At 24.7% G+C, this 22,176-nt stretch overlaps 1 protein-coding gene and 1 pseudogene across 2 annotated transcripts; both read right to left on the bottom strand.

Annotated features, from left to right (window-relative positions):
* Positions 1-2,069: 2,069 nt before the first annotated feature.
* On the bottom strand, positions 2,070-2,723 carry LOC145842532 (large ribosomal subunit protein uL1 pseudogene; annotated as a pseudogene).
* A 9,958-nt stretch (positions 2,724-12,681) lies between these two features.
* Positions 12,682-21,949, bottom strand: LOC145842615 (mitochondrial basic amino acids transporter-like). 2 transcript variants are annotated; one of them, XM_082950087.1, is made up of 6 exons: positions 21,840-21,949; positions 21,198-21,316; positions 20,035-20,256; positions 14,288-14,443; positions 13,295-13,512; positions 12,682-13,032 (listed from the first exon to the last, which is right to left on the bottom strand). In XM_082950087.1, the coding sequence occupies exons 1-6, from the start codon at positions 21,907-21,909 to the stop codon at positions 12,939-12,941; spliced, it is 879 nt and encodes a 292-aa protein (XP_082806213.1). In that variant the 5' UTR covers positions 21,910-21,949; the 3' UTR covers positions 12,682-12,938. The 2 variants fall into 2 exon arrangements, with proteins under 2 accessions (XP_082806213.1, XP_082806214.1); XM_082950088.1 differs by lacking the exon at positions 21,840-21,949 and having other exon boundaries at positions 21,200-21,329.
* Between the last annotated feature and the right edge of the window lie 227 nt (positions 21,950-22,176).

Here is a 22,176-nt window from a genome sequence, read left to right as displayed (position 1 = left end):
CAAAGATTCAATATCAGAATTTAAAAATAGTATGGTAGTTTACCAGTTTAACTGCTTCTGTGAAGCTATTTATGTCGGAATGACTTCAAGGCAATTTGGCATAAGAAGCATATTCCAAAAAGTATTGATGAGTTTTGTAAAACGAGTAATAAGTAAAATAAATCTATCAGAGTAGTAAATGCTTCAAAAAGATCTGCTATTGCAGAACACCTAGTTAATAACCTTGATTTTGCAATTAATTATAACATAAAAAGATTAAAAATTATTAAAAATTGTTTTAACATTTTGATAGAATTAAACTTGAGGTTACATGTATTTTAATAAGTAAACCTAAACTGTCTAAACATAAAGACTTTGATTATACTGTTTCTTTGTTTTCATGAATTGTTTTATAAGTTGTTAGGTATGTTTTATTCATTTTTTAGTTGCATTGTAATTAGAAGTACTTATGTATTTAAAATACCCTTTGCTCTATTAATATTACTTTTACGTTAATTACATTTTCACTATATAATCTAGATTTAAAACTTTATTTTTATTTCTTAGTAAGCAACTTTAGTTATGCATGAAATATATACTGTTTTGAAATTTAAGTCTTGTGCATTTTTTGAAATAAAATATTAAAGTTTTAACCAAAAAATTAATATTTACATGCATAGCTTAAATAGTAAATTAATTAGTATGTATATCTATTATTAATAACAGCTTGTAATTTAAGTATATATACTATCATTCATATTAGTTACAACATTAACCTATTTTTTCCTTATTATTAAATGGACTTAAAACAGGGGTTGCAATAAGTTTTTTGAAACTTTTTCAAAGTTTTTGAAACTGCAAGTTTTTTGTTCTATTTTTGGTATAAAATTAAACTTAAGGTAAAAAAATGTACAAACATATAAAGTTGATACCATAATGCTTCTTAAAGTGTGTTATATATATATAAAATTGGATACAATAAAATAATTGGATATAAAATATTTTTAATCTAACCTTAATTTCATTATTATACATAAAAAAATTGTTCAGAATTTTAGGATTTTACAAATTATTTTCCAATTTTTTTAAATTTCTTTTTTTTTGCCTTAATTGTCAAACTCCAGGTTTTAAGGCAACCCGGTTAAAAACATAGTAAAAATAAAAAAATTACCATCAAAAAAGTTCTATTGTAAGCAATTAAAAAAAAAATTCTTATCATATTTTGAAAACATTTTAATTTTCTCAAAATAAACATTAAATCACCTCGGTGGCCCAAGGAAATGTTAACTTAAGCTAATTATAATTTTAATTGTAGCTATTTTAGTTATACAGTAAAAATAAGTTGTATTATGACTTGAATATATCTCAATATATCCTATTTACTTAAAATTGTGCAACCTAAAAAAATCTTTTTCTTTGTTGAGTTTTTTTTTAAATATATTTTATGTTCATTTATACATTATTTAATCTAGTGTACTAAATTTTTTTAATTATTTTTTTTCTGAAAATAATAGATACATTGTAATGTTATAAGTTTTAGGGAAGTTTGTAAAACAAAGAATCAATATTAGTAGAATTGAGGTCATAATTATTATAATTAATTATAATTTGAATCTTACAATAGATATTCTGATGATGAACAGCAATAAAAAGGTCTAAGGTGCTTTTAAGGGTAGTTTTGAAACTTACACTTGATATTTTGGAGTTGGTGGGGACCATAGCTTTTTTAATTTCTCTAAAGGGGGCATTTTGAAAAAAAGTTTAGGAAACCTGAATCAGCCAAAGAAGTTTTTTTAAACTAACCTGAATTTGTAAAAAATGTGTGGTAACCCCGGTTAAAAGGTATAGTGATTTTTTTTGCTTAAAATATAAATATAATTTAATTATACTAGTTTATTTTTATTCATATGAAACTTGTTGGTTATAAATTAAAAATGTTAATAATTTGTAAAATACAACCATTTATTAAAAGATAGAGTTTAAGTAATTTACCATTACTAAAACTTTTATATAAATTATTATTCTTGGAAAGTATATAAAACAATAATACTTTGTTCCTTTATTAAACTATACAAAATCAACACAATTATCTAGTACAATCTCTGGGCTTTTCCATAAGTGGACTTAATGTTGAGAGAATTGATGCTCTTCCGGGTATTTCTTTTCACAATTGATACAAGAGAGTTGACAGCTAAATTGAGGTTCTCAACCAAATGGTCCTTGTCCATACCAACGTTGCCAATGACAACATGCAAACAGTTTCCCTTCTTCATATGGAAGTTGATAGTGCATTTAAGTTCCAAGACTTTTTGAATCATGCTTTCAGAGCGGGTGAGGCAAGTTGGAAATTTACCAGCTTTGGTAATGCTTGGACCCAACAACCTGGGGATCTGTCTGATCAGTGATTCTGAAGCCATGAAAGCGTCATAAGACTTAGCCAACTTCTTGACCAGCTTTTTTTCTTTGTTTAGCTTCTTTAAATCTTCAACAGTCATTAATGGAATGTTGTTGGTCTTGGCCTCCTCGCAATGCTGAGCATCTCCAAAAATACACACTTTGAAGGAGTTCTTTGGCATATGGGGAAGTTTGATAGAGCCTTTGATACGATTGTCCTTCTGGGGATTGTAGTTCTTCAAACAAACCTGTAGCTCAATAGTTTCAATGAATCTCCTCTTCTTTTCAGCTGAACCTTGGAGGACAGCTCCCATGCAATTATAGAGAGTTTGACAGGATACCTCACTCATCTTGAAGATTTGATCAAAATACTTAAAACTTTTAAGTAACTAAAAGTGACAGTTTTTAAACTCAAAAATAAGGTAATAAAAAGGTTATATATCAGAATTAAACTTTTAATAATTAAAATAATTGAACTGACTTATGTTTTTTTGATTATACTCAAATAATTTTGATAGCAATAAACTACATACTAACTCCTATCAATAATTATTACTAAATTTAATTTAACCTAAATTGTTCATAAATAATATAACTATCTCTGCAGTTATTTCCGATTGGTGTCTTTTTGGACTCCATCTTCCTATCTTCCATAAGTATAAGCTTATAAAGCTAGTACAAGTTGATATCCAACAGTAACACGAACAATTGTTTATATAAACAACTAAACTTTTCATGGTTTAATGTACATGGTGTAGTCATAATGATGCTATTTTATTAGGTCTCTAACTTTTGTGTTTTTGAATTTATAACCATTTGAACATTATCATGAAATTCCAAAGGTTTTCAATATGTAAGCTACCATCATTTTATTTCTAATAGGTCAATTAATTATATAAATAATTTAAAATTTGCAGACATGTTGTTCAATATACAATTATAATGATACTACTTTATTTTGGTAAGATGACAACTAAATTTCCAACAATTCAAAATCTTAAAAAAATGTTTAAAAGGTTATATCTCAAAAAGTAGTGAGTATTTGAAAAAAAAAATAGTTTACTTAAATTTTTTTACTAAGATTATGAAATAAATAAAAACACAAAAAATAGGTTACTAAAAAACAGTTTTAAAACTAATAAAATTTACTATATTTTAAAACTTAATTTAGTCACATCTGAAAATTATTTGAAAAATTGCAAAATTAAAAAAAAAAATTAAAGTATGTTATTTTTTATATATTTTACTTTTCAATGGCCCTTAAGAAAAAAAATAATAGTTTGAATCGTCAGAATTTGAAGTGACTGAATTTTAATTGTTGTTGTGCACCCCTTTATTTTAGTTGTAATTAGTTATTGAGTTAAGAAACATCTCTAAATTTAACCTTACAAAAAAATTGTTGTGGCTTACAAAATTAAAGTTTAAAAACATGAAGCTCAACAAGACATAAATGTTATTTCAAATGCAATATATAACATTATATTTAATCTATATTTTCAATTATTTTTATAATAGGCATTAAATTAATAATTGTATGTTTAAGATACAAAATTGATAATTGGCGTGGAGGTATATCATAATTTCTATTTGAATAAGATATTTTTACAACTGAAGATCTCATTAACTTTTTTCAATCAATAATTTTGATAAATTATTCACAGTAAAACCTTATATTTATTTAAAAATAAATTTAAATATTCTTAACACAAAAAAAAGTTTTAAAGGGCATAGGGAAGGAAATCACTTTTTACACAAATTGATCTTATTTTCTTGAGTTTTTAGTAAGCTACAAGTTGCTTTTTACAGATTCTAAAAATTTTACATATTTTTTTAATATAGAGCCAGTCAAAGTCTGAAACTATAATTGATTTTTTATATGGAAGTTTACAACATCTTTTAATTATGGAACACAGTTAACAAGAGGTACTTTTAAAGCTAAAACTATACTTTCTTTTAGAATACAAAGAAGTATTATTTTTGTAGTAAAATTTACTCTTATTACTATAAGTAGTAATTAAAAGTATTTTATAAATGTTTATTCAAGCATATTTTTATAACATTTTTTAAGTGATTACAGGGTTGCCAAATGTTTTGGCAATTTTTTTCCAGGTTTTTAAAATTTCCTTCAAGTTTTTAAAAGTACACATTTTTGGGTTTATTTTTAGTTTAAAGTTAAGTTTAAGGTAAGAAACTGTGTTAATTAGTATAAAACCATTGAAAAGATACCCTAAAGCTACTTTGAATGTGTTTTTGAATGAAAAAAACTAATGATGAGTAAAATATTTTATCTGTATGATATATTTTTGAGTCAAATTGAAATTATACCACTTAACATGTTAAAACTGTTAATAATTTTAGGTATTTAAGTTGTTTTTGTTTAAAATTTCAGGTTTTTTCAGGCTATTATTAATATTATTAGTGAGTAAAAGACTTTTGTATGTACATTGAGCCTAACAATCAACCTTTTTTTTTCTAATCCTCTTTACTTAGAAAAGACTGACACGACCCTGTCTTTAAGTGAAATATTAAAGTTTTCCTGAAGTAAAATACGTATGTTGACAGAACTACATTGAAAAACTGTTTTATTTAAAATGTTAAGATTGTATTATGAATTTTTGTTTACAAATAAAACTTGTAACATATTCACTGCTGAATATTCCACCAATGCGTCGCTGATTTGTTTAAAATTTGTAGCGCTAAAGAGCATAAAAAAATTTGAATTTTTTTAAATTGTTACGAAACCAGGGACGAAATGATGAGATAACATTAAAAAAGCAAACATTTTGTTAATAAAAAATCTAAAACAACTCTAATGTTTTAAACTTAGATGTATTAAGTTAACTTTAAAAATAACTAATTTAAGTTATAAAACAGTTAGTTTTTAATAATTTAATTAGTGTTTTTATAAACCATTAAGTATTAATAATTTTTTTAATAGTTACCTATAAAAAACCAAATTTGCGTAAATTTTAAAATAAACAGTTAAAAAAACGTACTTTTGGGTAAAAAATATAAAATAACCAATAGTGATTAAATTTTTTATTTTAAAACTCAGAAAAAAATAAGAAAACCTAAAAACATTATGACTTAATCAGTTTTAATAAAAACAATGGTATTTAGTACATTTTGTATATAAAATAAACAAATAAACGTCGTTTAAACGTCATATATAGATCAATTTTTTTGTGTAAATATCAAAATAATATTAAAAGATGGTTTGATGAGAAGTTTATAGAAAAGTTAAGTATAAATAAAATTTCACGTTTTAAGAGACGAGAGTACACTTTAAAAACATTTTGAATTCTACTTATAACCTTTTGATACATAAATGACAGAATATTAAATATATGGTCAAAACAGGTTTACCAAAGGAATTAAATCAAGGTTCAAACAATCAAAAACTTTATTTTAAATTCTCATTGGTTGATAACCCGTTTAGTAATGAATTTTATTAATTCTTTGTACTTTAAAACAATATTTTTCATTTGTATTTAGGCTGTTTCATTGAAAAAGCTCAGAGAAAACAAAATTTTAAATAAAAAATAACACAAAACGCTTACAAAACATCTTGATCGAGATTTTTATCACATATAAACAAAAATAGTAAAAAAATATTCAAGCAAGTTTTTAATATAAACTCAAAATATTTCTTTTTTGGCAAAAATAAACATAAATGTATAGTTGAAAAAGTTTTAGAATTATTGAAAAACAAAACTCTAAAAATAATTAAGAGTTAGTTTAATAAATGAGTTAATTTTATGAGATCCATATAGTTTAGAAATAAAATGAGTCTAAGGGGTAAGCGTAGGATTCAAAAAAGTATATTAATTGTAGGTTAAAATATTAGGCTTATACTTAGGCATAACAGTTTAAATTAAAGTAACTATTACTTTAATTTAGTTTTAGTAAGTCAATTATCTTGTTTATTTTATGTATTAACTTGTTGTGTGTATTACGTATAATTTTTGTTTTGTTGTTTTGTATTTTTTTAAATAGCAAGTATTATACTTGATTAAATATAAAGATTAAATTAATTTAAATATAAATTTAGTTGTTTTGTTATGTTACCAAAATAGGTACATGATTAATTATGTTATCATATTTTTATTGAATTAGTATTTATGAATAAATTTCAATGCAAAAACTTTTAAAAAATTGTTAAAATTTTCACATTAATAAACGCAAAATGTGCTGCTATACCATAGGCAACATGGACGAGTGGTTACGGCAGTGTATTTTTGCTCAGAAACACCTGTGTTAGGGTTCAAAGCCCACCACTTCCATATTTTTATTTATTTATATAATTATGTATTATCACATATATTTAAAGAAAATAAATAAAAACCCAATTATTATTCATCTATTACATTCAAAATGTATCTTTAAGAAGTACGCATCCGTGTAAGATAAGGATAAGTTTAAGGGCATAGGGGGGTTAATACACTTTTTTCAGAATGTGATCTTATTTTGTATGATTTTTACTGTGCTACAAGATGCTATTTACAGATTTTAAAAACTCAAAACAATCTTTGAGATATAGCCGGTCAAAGCCGGAGTTAACAATAGGTTCTTAATGGGAGGCACAACTAAAACAGCAAATAACTAGAAATCACTAAGAATATATCTTCTCCTAGGTTTTTTGAGATAACTACCTCAAATTTTTTGGAAATGTTCCTTGCAATGTTTAGAAAAGTCTTTTGCAAAAAAAAAAATATATAAAAAAAAAACAAAAAAAATGTTTTATTTTTTGTATATATATTTTTTTATAATTTTAATAATTCCTTGCACCAGTATTTTAAATATTGCAAGGAACATTTCCTAAAAATTTGTGATAGTAATTTCAAAAATGCTGGGAGATATATCTTTAGTGAATTCTAGTTATTTGCTGTTTTAGTTGTGCCTCCCATATGGAACCTATTGTTGCCTCCGAATTTGACCGGCTATATCTCAAAAGTTATTTTGAATTTTTAAAGTCTGTAAAAAGCAACTTGTAGCTTATTAAAAACTATACAAAACTAGATCACATTGCGTAAAAAGTGTTTTAACCCCCCTATGCCCCTAAATTTATTTTTACAGGGGGGTTACACTTTTTTTTAATGAATAAGTGACCTTTAACTAACCTTTAATTAATATTTATTTCTAAAATAAGTTTTTTAACCCCCCTATGCCCCTAAGTTCTTTCTTACCTTACACGGATGCATACTTCTTAAAGATAATTTTTGAATGTAATAGATAAATATTTTGAAAAATTTGTGCGTAGCTTACACGGACGCGTACTTCTTAAAGATACCCTTTAAATATAAAACTTATATGTTTTAAAAATTTAGTAGGTATATTACATGGATGTAACCCCCTGGCCTCAACTGTAATTTCCTTTTGCTTATTTAATGGAAGAATCATAGTTATATAAATAAACAAAAACATGAAAATAATTGGCTTTTAACCCCCTATACCCAAAATAAAAGTTCTTGTGGCAAATTAGATATCTCTTGTTCAAACAATGTTTTAGATCAAAAACAAAGTTATAAAAACAATCAGAGGCCTAAGTTACCCTGTGAACTTTATTTTATACATTTAACCTGAATTTAATTAAAACTAACTATAACTGTAAATATTATAAGCTAATACTTCAAGAAATAATATAAATTAAATCCTAATATATACTTGTTTGCCACTCTTTGAGTCATAAAATCTTCTGTGAGTAACCTTAACCTTCCCGGAGTTATTTTCAAATCCTTAAATACTTTTAATAAACTATTTAAAAAAATTTCCTGAGGTTTTCTTAAAATTCTTAAAACTTCTTTGAGTTTCCCAGAGTTTAAAAAAATTAAAAAATTTGTGAGTTTCCCTGAGATTTTCTATTTTTTGAAATTTCTCTGAGATCATAAGTGTGTGGCAATCCTATATAGATTTTATTACATAAAAGCCAATGTGATTTGATAATTATCTAGTATGATGTTGCACCAATATCTAACTGAAATTACATTGTATTTGATGTATTCTTAACTATAATTTTTGGCTAAAAATTTATATTTATAAGTACATAAATTGAGTTATATATCATAAATTGATAAAAATTAAATATTCAATCGCTTTTATTAATCAATATAAAGCAATTAAATCATTTCAATTTATCATATTGATTATGATATTGTAAAACATAATCAATCGAATACTTTAGTTTGTCATAAATAAATTTCTTTCTCACTATGTATTTAAATCTTGTTTAAAACAAAGTATATCTCAGGCTAAACATAGTTAGAATAAAACATTGATTTTTAGCCTGAAATAATGGTTAAAAAGACATTAAATTCAATATAATTTCAGCTTGACATTGGTGCAACTTCATCCTAGGTAATTACTGTGAATTTTTAAACCAAAATAATGAACCTCACCACTCATAACCTTATATTAGCAGTAAAAATAAATAATTCTAAGTTAAATTATTGTTTAATAATTTTTTCTCATCCTACAGATGTATTACAGTTAAATTGTATACAAATTTCTGAAATTAGTAAGGTTTAATATTTGAGAAGAGACTTTTGAATTTTAAATAAGTCTTTTGCTAACTTGTAATAACTTGTGGCTCCAAAATATGATAAGTAGCATCAAAATTTACGGTTGGATAGTTTTATCTCTATGAAAATAGATCAGCCAATCAGAGACACATGTGTAGAATATTCAGCCCACATATTCATTTATGAAATTGCTCAATTAAGTTGTTCTCTTACATCAGGTCAGGGTACTAATAAAACATTTTACTTTATTTATTTTTCAATAACCGCACATTAATTAGTAAAGCATTACAAATATTTTATTTGTAATAAGAAGTCGAATAGTATATAAACTTGTTTTATTTTAAGTTTATTTTTATTCTATAACATTAAAAATATATGATTTACCTCAGGGCGTATTTTGACTGGTTTCCTGTTTCATGTGCGACCTCTGAAAAAATTGGAATAATTGTACAAAAACGCAAATAAATATATTTTTTTTAGAATAACCTCACTAAAAGATTTCTGGACATACCCTTGATTTACCAGCTAACACTTTTTTTTAATTACAATTACTTCTTGCAAATCTACGCACATTGTGTCCACAAAAAAATGCGTAACTAAATCAGAGGTAGCAAATATACTTATTTTATTGGCTGTTTTCTTATGATGCATTTGATTAAATACAGTTTAAGGACTTATCCTTTTTTGTTTACAAAAATATTTTTTATTCAAGTTGTACATATATGTATTTTTTTTAATTTTATGTGTATACAAAGTTTTTCTTTCTACTTTATTCCTCGCTCACTTAATATTAAACTTATCTTGCATGGTATTAGAGAAATATATTTTTCCAATGCCATACAAGACAAGTTTAATCTCAGGTTGGCAAGGTACAAATTTACTAAAAATAAGATTTTTACTGAGTTGAAATAATTTTTAAATAATAATTGTACCTTGTTTGATATAAAAAGCGGTTAAAACGCCTTAAATATAAAGAGTAAAGCTACCAAGTTAGCTGTTAAAATGTATGGTAAACTGAGACACAATTAAATGTTTACCAAACTGTCGAGGAACACAATTTTACAAAGTCTTTTAAATTAACAAACAAAGAGGTAAGTTAGCGTTTAAAATTGTATATAAAATTAAGAATACTGTTAGCTAAATACAAATAATAAACTTACAATTTTAAAGGTTTTCAAATTATTTTGTTTTGAATTTTTAGAGAATTCAAAAATGAATGACCAAACGATTGCGTAGATTCGCAAAAGGTTACTGTAAATGACTTATTACTTTAAACGATAGTTTAATTATTAATTAAAAACCGTAAGTATACAAAATTAATATGTTAGGCAAAGGTTTTTTTTAGTCTGATTTAAAATAATAACTAGTTTTAATTATAAATCCCTTTTTTATTAGATATATTACGTGTATTCACTGAATAACTAAGCTTTTTTAGCTAATTTTTAACAAAAAAGTTCATAAAATATACAAACAACTCTGAGAAAGTCAATTACTGTTTTTATATTTAATTGTAATGTATATTGTCATTCAAAAGACTTTTGATTTGAAATGTAATCTATTTTTGGAAAAAGTTTTTTTTATTTTTGTACTGTATTCCAATAAAATTCTTTAAAAATAAGTTTAACTAAAACCAATTAAATTAATAGACTTTAAATAACTTACATGCTTGTACTTTAATACGGTTTGTTTATATAAAGTTTTTATCGTAAACGAGCTTTATTGGTTAATAAAAGTTATCTGCGATTTAAATCAAATTGTATAACTAGAATTAATATTGAGTTTTTACAATTTATGGTTTTTGGTAAGGATATAAACAAGCAAACACTAAACACAACTGCTAATTTTTTTTAAGTTAGCAATCTTCATTATTTATTAAAGTAAGCTTAAAAATAAGATTACTTAGAAACAATAGTATAGTTTACTGTTCATTTAATTCGTTTAGTTTAGATCAAAATTTAAAAAACTCGTTTTATACATCGCTACGTTTTATTTACAAAACTCAGAATATCTAATCTTAGTTTTATATCTCCTGTCAATTATTCCTTGATCTACTTTTTGTTTTTTATTACAAACTCAAGAATATATAATATATATTTGTTGCCGCTTTACTTTCTATTTTCAAAGTTACCGCCAAAATTTTCAAAATCATTACCCTTTCTTTCTCTAACCATTTATTTTGCTCCTAAATCGCAAATAAAAAAAAGATGATAGAGGTTAGGGGAACCCTGATTTAGATCATCAATTTGTTAAGTTAAAAAGTAGAAAACTTTAACTAAGTTATACTTACAAAAATTTTTAACTTTTATTTTGTTTAAATAAATTTTAAGTTTACTTGCTGTTATTAGTTTTAAGGATTAAAAGATCTTGATTATTAACAAACTAATAGTTAAAAAACATAAAACATATATATTCGAAAATAAAACAACATTTTTGTAAAAAGTGCTTCATTTTACTTACATCGTTTTGCAACCTTTAAAATATGAACAGCTCTGTAGAGTTGTTCATACAGCCCTTTTATTTGCCTTCGTAATACGTTTATATCTTAAGGTATTGGCTAAACTGCAAGCCGATATAAAACTTTTAATTCTAATATTGTTTTACTAAGATGACTTAAATATAGTTTTATGCTTTAAAGTAAAATAATTTCAAACTTTTTTTTTTCTAAATACGGCGTAAATATTTTAATCTAAATATTTATACAAAATGTTATGTTGCTCAACTTTAATATTCTAATTTATGTTTCATTTTGAACAACAGATGATTAAAGTGTGACTTAATTTAAGCGTAGCTAACCACTAATAAAACAATGAAGAAAATTAATGAATACTTTCAAGATATAACTTTGTTTTTTTTAAACTTCAACTAATTTATCATAAGCTGTTTGTTAGAGAAAAACAATTTTATCAAAACTACAGGTAGTAAAGCGTATAAAATTGTGAAACTTAATATTAAGCAAAAACGAAAATTGAGCCAGAACACGTTTCTAGTTTATTCTGCTCATATAAAATCTATTTTAAAGTCTGTAATTTAAATAGTTATTTCAGTTGAATATTTACTAATTAAACTAGACATGCAAACATTTTAAAAGTTTTCTTTTCTTTTTGTCACAGTAGATTAAAAAGAAATATCTTAAGTAAAACTTGATTTTTGTTTTAATTTTAAGCATTTTAGGCCAAAAAACGTCATAGCTGTGTTTGGATTTTCTAGAATATGTACCAAGTCTAGAATCTTTTAAAACTACAAAACGCGTACCGTTCCTAATAAGATAGTATGTTATTTGTCGATTTCAGATTCTAGATAAACGATTTACTATAGAATGTACAAATATATTTTAGTATTTTTTTGAGCACACTTTTTTTTATATATACATCCTGTGTGGTATTCAAACTTTGGTACACACTGCGCTTATAGTTATATGAAAAAAAAATCAAATTCTCTACTATACATAGCTTATTTCAAAATGCAGATACTTAAAATAAACACAACAATCTACTTTTTCAACTAAAGCTTTATTTTTAGCAGCTTTAAAACAAAACTTAACCTTAAAACATGTAAAAACTTGTTTTACTAGTTATAAAAAAAAAAGTATATTTTGTTATAAATTTGAATAGTGATGTACAATTTTATATAGTATGAAAAACAGATACTTATAGCAAAAACCGAATAAATAGTAAAACCATTAGTAATCTTGTAAACAAAACAAAAAAGGTATATAGAAACAGTTAAAGTCAAACAGGTAACGATATATTTAACATTAAATAAGGACCTAAATTATTCTTATCGCTCAAGATCTTTAGTACCTTTATTGATTCGAAGCGATAATAACATTTAAAAGCATTTAAAGATATAAATAAGATCACTTACACGATTATAGGTAAATTTATTTAAAACATTAAGCTAAAATTTAAAATAAGCTGGCAGTAAAAAACAAAAGTTTATAAATGTTAGCAGCCCATAATATGGCAAGAAAAATAATTTTCCTAGTAAAATTTAAATGGACAAACTAATAAATATAAATCCTAATAGTTTCTTGCATTTCTTGAGATCTTAATATTTTTTCATTATTTCTTTGCTTACTTCAATCCCATAGAAAATAGCTCCATTGATTACGAATGCTCGCAGCATTGCTACTTTCAATCCTCTGTAAAAATTCGGCTTTTTATTTGTAAATTAATAAATCTAACAACAACTAAAATTAATTTTACTTATTTTTCATTAATTAACTTTCTTTTATTTAAAACAATAGACAATTGTTTAACAAAAAAATTTACAAATTATTTAGTGATAAAAAACTTATGTATGTATATTCAAAACTAAATTTCAATCAACTAAACTTATAAAAAATAAAACTTAATGTAGTTTCTACCAAAACAGTCTGTGAATTTGTACAAAAATAACTGCACCTAAAAAAAGGTCGAAGTGAATTGTCGCTTTTGTACAATTTCACACAGCAATCAACAGCACTTTTGTACTTCCTACCATTTGTACTTGTCAGCTTGTCCGCTTGCATACAAGACTTCACCACGTCCAAAGGGTAGGTGATTCCCCATGACGCACACCCCGCCATGCCTCCGCTCAACATCGTATGGGAAATTCCCTCGAGTGAAAACAAATTGCTTGTCTGTATTTTAATTTAATGAATGATGTGATTCAATCAGGTTTAAAGTTTTATTCATTCAAAAGTCAAAATGGATTTTTTAAATAAATGAAATAATAATGTAAAAACAAAAATAACCTGTGACATCTATGCTAAATAAAGTATCTAGAGTTTAAACTAATTTTGTAAATTCCAAAACAAAACATTTTTAACTTTAAATTAAGTAGTTAAAGTGTGTCGTTTTAGTGCATGTTTTGGCATAATTTATAAGACACTTCTTTCATAATATTTAACTCACATACTTTAACATCTTACTTAGTCTTAAAAGATTAGCTTTTATTTTTTAATCTATATAGTCGTGTATTGTAAACATGTTCTTTAAAATGATTTAAGTGTAAAACAACGATAACATACAAGTTTTTTGCTATGAACTGTTTTAATTAACCATGCAAAATTATAGTATAGTGTACAACCAGACTAAAAACTATAATTTACTAATCTAATTAGTTATTTCTTAATTGCTCTTTATTTTCTCCTTATCTTAACTGTATTAAAATTTCATCAGTAATTTTATTATCACTCTTTCTGGGATTACCCTTAAACACAAAACGGTTTCAAATACAATTTGATGCACATACTAAAAAACATACTAAAGAAATTAACTACCAACAACTTTTTTTTCGAAATAATTGTAGTTTTAACAATTCTTGTAGTAAATATATATGTAGTATTATAAAAGTTCAACAATGTTTGAGTGTAGCCAGCAAATTGTTGATGTACAAATGTTTTTCAAACTAACAGGAAACAATTTTTGTGAGAAGTAGTCATAAACGAGAAAGTAAGCGGCAAATGCAGGAATGTCTCTTACAAGGGTCAGATTGTATCCCCTGAATACTCCCCTTACTCCACTGTTTTTGTAAGTCCTCGTTATCACATTCAATGTCGAAGAGTATGGCTGATAAAAATTAAATAAAATAGTTAGATTCAACAAGAATAACTACCACAATTTTCAAACGATAAAACACCGTTTGTTCTTTTCTAAAACAAATAAATTTAGAATTTATTTAGTGTTGATATTTTCATAATTTATTTAATAATTCTGTATGCATTTTAAAAGACAATGATTTAAATTTCAGCCTATGTATATCATAAATCCAACTGTTTTATCATCTTTTTGATACTATATAATTACAATTTACAAAATTAATATTTATTAAATATATGGTTAAGAACAGATTCAACTTGAAGAGTCGTATATTTATTTTTTATATACGTAGTAAGCTAAGAGCTTTCTTATATAACGTGTAGCTGTCTAAATTGCACGAGCGTACAAAATTGCATGAGGGGACAAGATTACACGAGTTCACAAAATTGCATGAAGATACTTTTGCACAAAGATACTTTTGCACGAGGAGATAAAATTGCACGAAGATACTTTTGCACTAAGGGTCATTTTTGCGCGAAGAGACTTTTGCACGAGCAAACAATTTTTCACGGAGACATTTTTGCACGGTTATTTTTTTTTTTTTAAAGTTTTTTCTTAAATTAGTATTTTTTGCTATCACTGTTACCCCTAACCCTCTAACCCTTACCTTCGGTCGGTAAGTTTAAAAAAAAAGTTTTCAAAATATTCATTGTTTTTTTGTATATATCACTTTTTTTTTTTGATTTGCAAAATTTTTTATTTTATATTTTTTTTTACTATCACTGTTACCTCTAACCCTTACCCTCGGTCAGTAACTTTTCTTTTTATTTTAATTAAATTATTATATATTATTATTTTTTTGTTTATTTTTTTCCTAATTTTTATACTCACGTGCAAAAATGTAACTCGTACAAAATCGACCCTTGGTGCAATTTTGTTCCCTCGTGCAATTTTGGCTTTGCAAATTTGGCTTCGTGCAATTTTGTGCACTAGTGCATTTTTGTCTTCATGCAATTTAGACCCGTTCCCTATATAACATAGTATTATAATCATAATATTAATCTGTTTTTAACTATATACAAAATAAATTTTAATCTGTGTATAATAAAATTAACCATGTTTATACAATTTTCACAAATTCCAACTTAACCTTATTAAGTTTTAGTTTTGTGAAAAATTCTAATTAAATGTATATTAGAATATATACAAAATTTTTTCTATATGTTTTAAAACAAGTTTGACTAAATTTTTATCAGTTTTTGCATAGTTTGTCATTTTAGGTTTTTTATTACATAATCACAGTTTGATAATCGTTCAGCGATGAAACTTATTAACTGTTTGAATTTGTAATAAACGTTTTCAAAATTAACATTTGCCTTTTACTAAAACTTTAAGTATACACTGTAAGGTATTTTGTAATATATAATTTTTAATTGGTTATTTTAATATATAGTTAGTTTCATGAAAAATTATTGATAGAAATGTACGGAAAATATCTTATAGCCTCTTTTCTCGAAAATTTAAAAAAATTACTAAAAATATGTCTTTTTCAAGGTTTATTTTGCTGAAAACGTTCACTTTTCAGAAAATGTAAATTAAAATTAAGTCTTAAAGTATTACACTTCTAAAAAGTCAAGGTCTTTGGAAGAGATAGTTTTCAAGTAAGATTTTTTTTAAAGGCAAAGTTATAAAATAAAAATTTAGTAATGCAAACATTAAATTTTCACTACTACAATAATAATCAAAGTTTACAGTTACATTAAAAAAAAAGAAAAGTTTTTTTTCTTAAGACAAAAAATAGTTTATTATTATACTTTTGCTATAGTTTATTACAACAGGTATTTAGAACTGTTAATATTGCATACTAAAACTTAACATTTTTCAAAATTATAACCAATCCTTTAATATATATGTAGATAAGCACGTTACAATCAAAACAATAACTTTTCAAATATTGGTTAATATTTTTTTTAAATTACGTTTTAATCTTATACATAAAACTACGAACAGGGTGGCCATTAGTTTTTTATAAAATACTTCCAGGTTTTTAAAAGTACACATTTTTTGATCATCTTTAGTTTAAAATAAAGTTTAAGGTTAAAAACCGTCTTAAATAGTGTAACAACATTGAAAAGATACTGTAAAGCTACTCAAGTGTGTTTTTTAATTTAAAAATTCATTGAAGATCACAAAAAGTTTTTATCTTTATGACAGATACTTTGTGTCAAATTGAAATCTTACTACTTTACATGTAAAAATTGTTTAAAATTCCAGGCTTTTCCAGGTTTATTTTTCAAAATTTATAAAATAGGTTAGGTATTTTTAACCTAAATTTTCAAATTCCAGGTTTAGTGGCCACCCTGTATAAAATTAAATTAGATTTGCTAGCAGGAAAAATTGGAAAACTAAAAAAAATGTTGATAGTTGGCAACTTAAAATTCAATGCTAAAACCTTTACTACCAACAAACAAAATATGTTTTAAATAACGAGAAAGTTTACTGAACTAATTAGATTTAATTCTGTTTTAAAAGACTAATTTCTACAAAAATCAAACCATCAAATTAAAAATTACAAGTGTTTCATTTAGAAAAAATATTAAAAACGATTTATAATAAAACTAAAACTAGTCTTAAACTTAAACAATAAGTAAATCACCTAAACATTGTAAGTTCAAAAATCTTGGGTTCCATTCTTTTAAAGTCCATTAAACTACTTTTCCTTATTCAAAATATTATTCAGTAAGATATACAAGACACACAAATTCAATAAGACTAAATATATTTCAAGCAGTTCTCATCAATAGAGCACAAAAGATAACATTTTACAAACTTATGTAGTAACCATGTATTCATAAAGTAATCAAAAGAGTAATAAAAGACAAAAGCAATTAGTAACAATTAAAATTATTCAAGCTTACCTACATTATAATTAACCTACAGTAAAACTATACATTAATATAATGGCAATAACACGCCTTATAAAGTTTTACAAAAATAAAGAAAGAGTATAATAAAAATCTTACTGCTTATATAAAACAGGTTTCCTTAATTAAATGCAAATAGCTTCTAGTTTAATCAAATCGAAAACATTACTACAAGTATTAATTAAATATCAAAATATTAAAATAGCTTAGAAGAGAAATTCGAAAGTAATTGTTTTAATTTTAAGTTCTGTAAAACCTAGTTCTTAAAAAGAATTAACGTTTTTTTGATGATTATACATACTTTTTGAATTCATCAACGCAACTGCTTATATATTTTTGTAACCTAAACTAATCTACCTTATCACTACTACATTACTATTACTAAGTTCATTATTATTACTAAATACAAAGTGTTATTGCCTAGACTAGAAACAATGACTAATTTTAAAAAGGTAAGCTTATTCATCGTTACTCACTTATATATTTCATAATTGCATAAAAACTACGAACAAATCTAAAAATATTTTTCTGTTTTTGTTTTTTATAAATTTTAAAAAAGAGTATATTTCATAAAAAAAAGAGTAAAAAACATGCTATATGTTGTTTAGTTATAAATCAACATCTGGGTTACAGACACACTTTTCAAACTCATGCTGTAAAAAAAAAAACTTATACTTTAATTTAAGAGTTTAGAGAAATATTTGATAGTTATAGTTGCTAAAACCTAATTTCAATTAACAGCATTATTTTTTTATAATTTTTTAAGAATTAAACAATTTATGAAAATTTAAATCCTCAGAATATTGATCAGCATTAGAGTTGATAATTTTGGTATACGATTACGGCTTTATTTTAACATTAAAAAATCCAAGGAAAAACTTAAAAGAACAATTTTTTTTTTTTCATGATGAGACCAATTTAAAATTTTTTGATTTTTTTTTGGGTCAAACTTCTAGAATTTAAGATAGTGATTAAAAACTTGTCCTCTACAATAGCTTGATGCTAAATCTACTAAAAAAACAAATTTAAGTAAACTAGATATTTTTTATATCTGACAATTCATTGTCTTAAAGTTAACTTAGTTTAGACAACCAAAGTGATTTATAGTTATAACTAGTTATTTATCGAAATTTTATTGTCTTAATGTACAAACAAAGTTTTTAGTTAAGTTTTATCACTAAATAGGAATTTATATTGTTGTGATACAAAAACTAGTTGTTATAAAAAAGTATTGGAAAATCACATAATTATAAGTCTTGATTACTCTTTTATTTTAAAACACACCCTCTTAAATATAAATATTGGTAGAAATAAGAGTACTTGATTAAAATCCAGCCATAATCAGTAGTGATATATATTTAATCTCCAAATGCTTTTTAATCTTCATTAGTTTTAATTTAATTTCTCGAATTTTACCTGTAACTTTACTAGAACAAAAAAAAAAGCTTTTTTGTTCTCATAACATCCTAAAAAATATTTTGTTTTACTTATCACATTAATTGATAATGATAGGCAATTTCCTAGACCTCTTAAATTTCATTTTTGTCAAAAAAAATTCAAATCATCCTGTAAAAGCTTATTACATGTACAAAAGCTATGACAAAAAGTTATTTGATTTTTATCTAGTAGTTTGAAACTCAAGTAAAACATAATATAATACTTCAGGAATAAGTAAAATACACAAAAAACAAAGCTTTTAATAGACTTAATACTTTTCATTTTTAGGCAAATTAGGACTTAGTTTTTTAGATCTCTCCTGAATTCTTAATGATTCGATAGTTTAAAAAAACGTTAATACAATACTTTTCATTATAGTCAGTATTTATTTCGGCCATCGTCAACAAGTTGAGATGTTTTATGCCATCGAATATAAACAATGAACTTCACCGCACGATCTACAACAACAGCATCCGAGACAATCCTACGACCGGTTTCGTCCTTATTAGGACTCATCAGGCAGGAATAGTCGCGTGAAACCGCTGTTGTGATCTAACCACAACAGCGTTTTCTGTGGTCGTAGGATTGTCTCGGATGCTGTTGTTGTAGATCGTGCGGTGAAGTTCATTGTTTATATTTTCATTATAGTAAAATGGTGTCAATGACAGTTGAATAAAGTTTTTTTTAATTGGAGCAAGTGACATAACTCATCACAATGCAAAGCTCAAGTACAACCAACAGCAATAAAACTATTTTTTTTAAATACTCGCAAGCTTTGTCACAATTTTTTTCTAAAAAAGTAACCTATAAGCAAAATTATGTAATACGCATTAAAAACTGTGTAAAACCTAAAAAAAAGCCAATATCAAAAAACATCTAACAGGGTGAAAACAGTATTTCAAACGCGCTATATATATGTTCAAAATAATTTTTTAGATAATAACAAAGTGTTGTTAAACAGATGGAATGGTGATGGGTTGCCCTCTAGCACTACGCAATTTAGTTAAACAGCATACTATTTAAATCTGAAAAAACAGGTTTAAAGTTTAACATTAAAAATGTTGAAGCCATATTCACACTTATAGATAACAAAACTGAATGTAAAAGAAATAGAAGAAAAATCAATAACACTAGTATACAAGTTTACGTATGTACACAACAGATACACAAAAACTTGGAATTTGTATCTTATTGATGTGAAAATATCGCTAATAAATCAAGTTTTACAAAGATCTAAAAATTAAAGGTAAGAAAACCAACATTATTGTTCTGAATTCCTTTGACTCCCTGAACTTGCATTTGTATTTTAGTGAGTTCCACTGGAGATATGAGAACAGAATGAACAACACCGCTGCCGGCACCAGACACCCATGTTGGTAGATTAAACTTGTTTTCCAGTACTTTTTCTGTAAAATACACTGACCCTTGAATGAACGCAAGAGTTACCATTGGTGAGGAAATTCCTTTGAAGTACCCTTTGATCTGTTTAAAAAATGTTTTTAAAGATAAAGTACATACAGTCCTTGTAGTTCAGTACATATTACTTTTTTTAACTTTTTCATTTCTAATTTGCAATTTACAACACAGATTTTTATCTAACTTTATGTTTTCTAACCTGTTTTTTTTTATCACTTAATCTTTTCTAACTTTTTTTGACTCTTAGTTGATTTTTTTCTAATTTTACAGATTAATTATTTATTTCAACTCGTTTTTATTACACTTTAGAACTTATAATTCATAATTTTAATTCCTAAATTAAATTTTTATTGAAACTCTATTTTCTGATAATTTAAGTTCTAAACTAATAAAAACCAACCAAGTAAAAACATAATATTTAAAACATAGTTAGTGACAAATCATGGTAAAAAGTATCAAGTTTAAAACTTAATGAGCTAAAAAACATAAGGTTAGAAGTGTATAAGTTAGAAAAGAAAAGCTTTGAACTTATTGCAAACTAAAAATGACCAGCTTTCAAGTCTAATACCTAACTTAATCAAAGAATTTAGTTTATATAACTATTTTCAACTTTTGTGCAATGCATACCTAGTAGTAAAAAGATAGTAAAGTTTATGCTATTGTATAATTAAATATAAAAGGAATAATGATCATAACTTAGTAAATTGTATAACTTTTTTGACTATCCCAAAAAAAATTAAAAAATAAGTTTGGCAAACATTTAAAAACAATTTTTGTTTTATTTTTAAAATATATATACCAAAAAATTTAGTTTTTTAATTTTGGATAACATAAAATGTGTTAATAATTTCCAAATGAACTATAACATAAAACTATAACATAAAGACAAATCTATACTATGATAACTATAGAAGGAAAACAATTTATTCACACAAGCAAGTCTATTTGAAAAAACAAATTAAACTCTTTTTTTTAAACTTTGATACAAATTATTCAACTAAACCAACACCTTCATGCTTTTTAATAGATTTAAAGCAATGAAAAATTCCTTTATAAATCCCAGGTCTTGATTGCAATCTAACTTTTATTGTATCTAAAGGATGGCCTACCAAAGTTCCGAAAGCTCCTAAAAAAAGGAGTAGAAAAAGTTATTATACAAAAACTAGTATTTGTACTTAACTTATAATAATTTTCAAATTAAACTAATCACAATAATTTGGAAGAGTAAAACAATTTGTTTTATTGATAAAATACAAGTTTTATTTTCCTGTATACATTACATAGTTGAGAAGAATATTTTGAGTAAGCTAGCCTAATAATTATTACTTTCAATTTGACTACTAAAAAATAAAACTTGTAAATTTTGCATAGATTCTAGCTTTAATAAAAATTTTCATTGTTCCTAAAGGCAGTTATTACTAAAACTAATCATGAAACAATTTTTTTATAATTTAATGTTATACTTTATTTTTAATTCATTGAGAACTATAAAACAAACTTAAAACACAATATCACAAAAACTGTATACAAATTTAGGGATTTATCAAATATTTAATTTTAAAATAACATTATAATAAAACTTTTAAGACATAAGTCTAAAACATTTTTTTTTTTTAAGTTAAAGTGCTACATTAAACTGAAATTTTAACCTCCAAAAACACCAGCTATAAACTCTGATTGACTTTGTAAAAATTTTGTCTTTATACTTTCTGATTTCATGATTAAAGACTTGTTAGTATTTAGTACAGAAAAAAATAAAGTTTCTGTAATTTAATAAATGTATGAACTTATATGATAAAGTTGAATTATGTTTAAAGTAAATTAAAAAAATAATAATCAACCTAAGCAACCATAAACTACCCTGACTTATCATTAGTTAACATTGGATTCTAGTAGAATATACATGCTACACCAAACTTAAAAAAACAAATTGTGTATAATAAATAGATTTCATAAAAACTACTTTAGTATTAGCACAAAAAACTT

Source organism: Thalia democratica, chromosome 8 (genome assembly GCF_965202585.1).
Source record: "Thalia democratica chromosome 8, ktThaDemo2.hap1.1, whole genome shotgun sequence".
NCBI classification, from domain to species: domain Eukaryota; kingdom Metazoa; phylum Chordata; class Thaliacea; order Salpida; family Salpidae; genus Thalia; species Thalia democratica.
This window is presented reverse-complemented; position numbering and strand designations above follow the sequence as displayed.

Coding starts and splice junctions, on each gene's coding strand:
- LOC145842615 (XM_082950087.1), bottom strand. CDS start 21,909: ATGAAATCAGAAAGTATAAAGACAAAATTTTTACAAAGTCAATCAGAG. Junction 21,317..21,839: donor TATAGCTGGTGTTTTTGGAG/GTTAAAATTTCA, acceptor TCCTTTTTTTAG/GAGCTTTCGGAACTTTGGTA. Junction 20,257..21,197: donor CTATTAAAAAGCATGAAGGT/GTTGGTTTAGTT, acceptor TTTTTTAAACAG/ATCAAAGGGTACTTCAAAGG.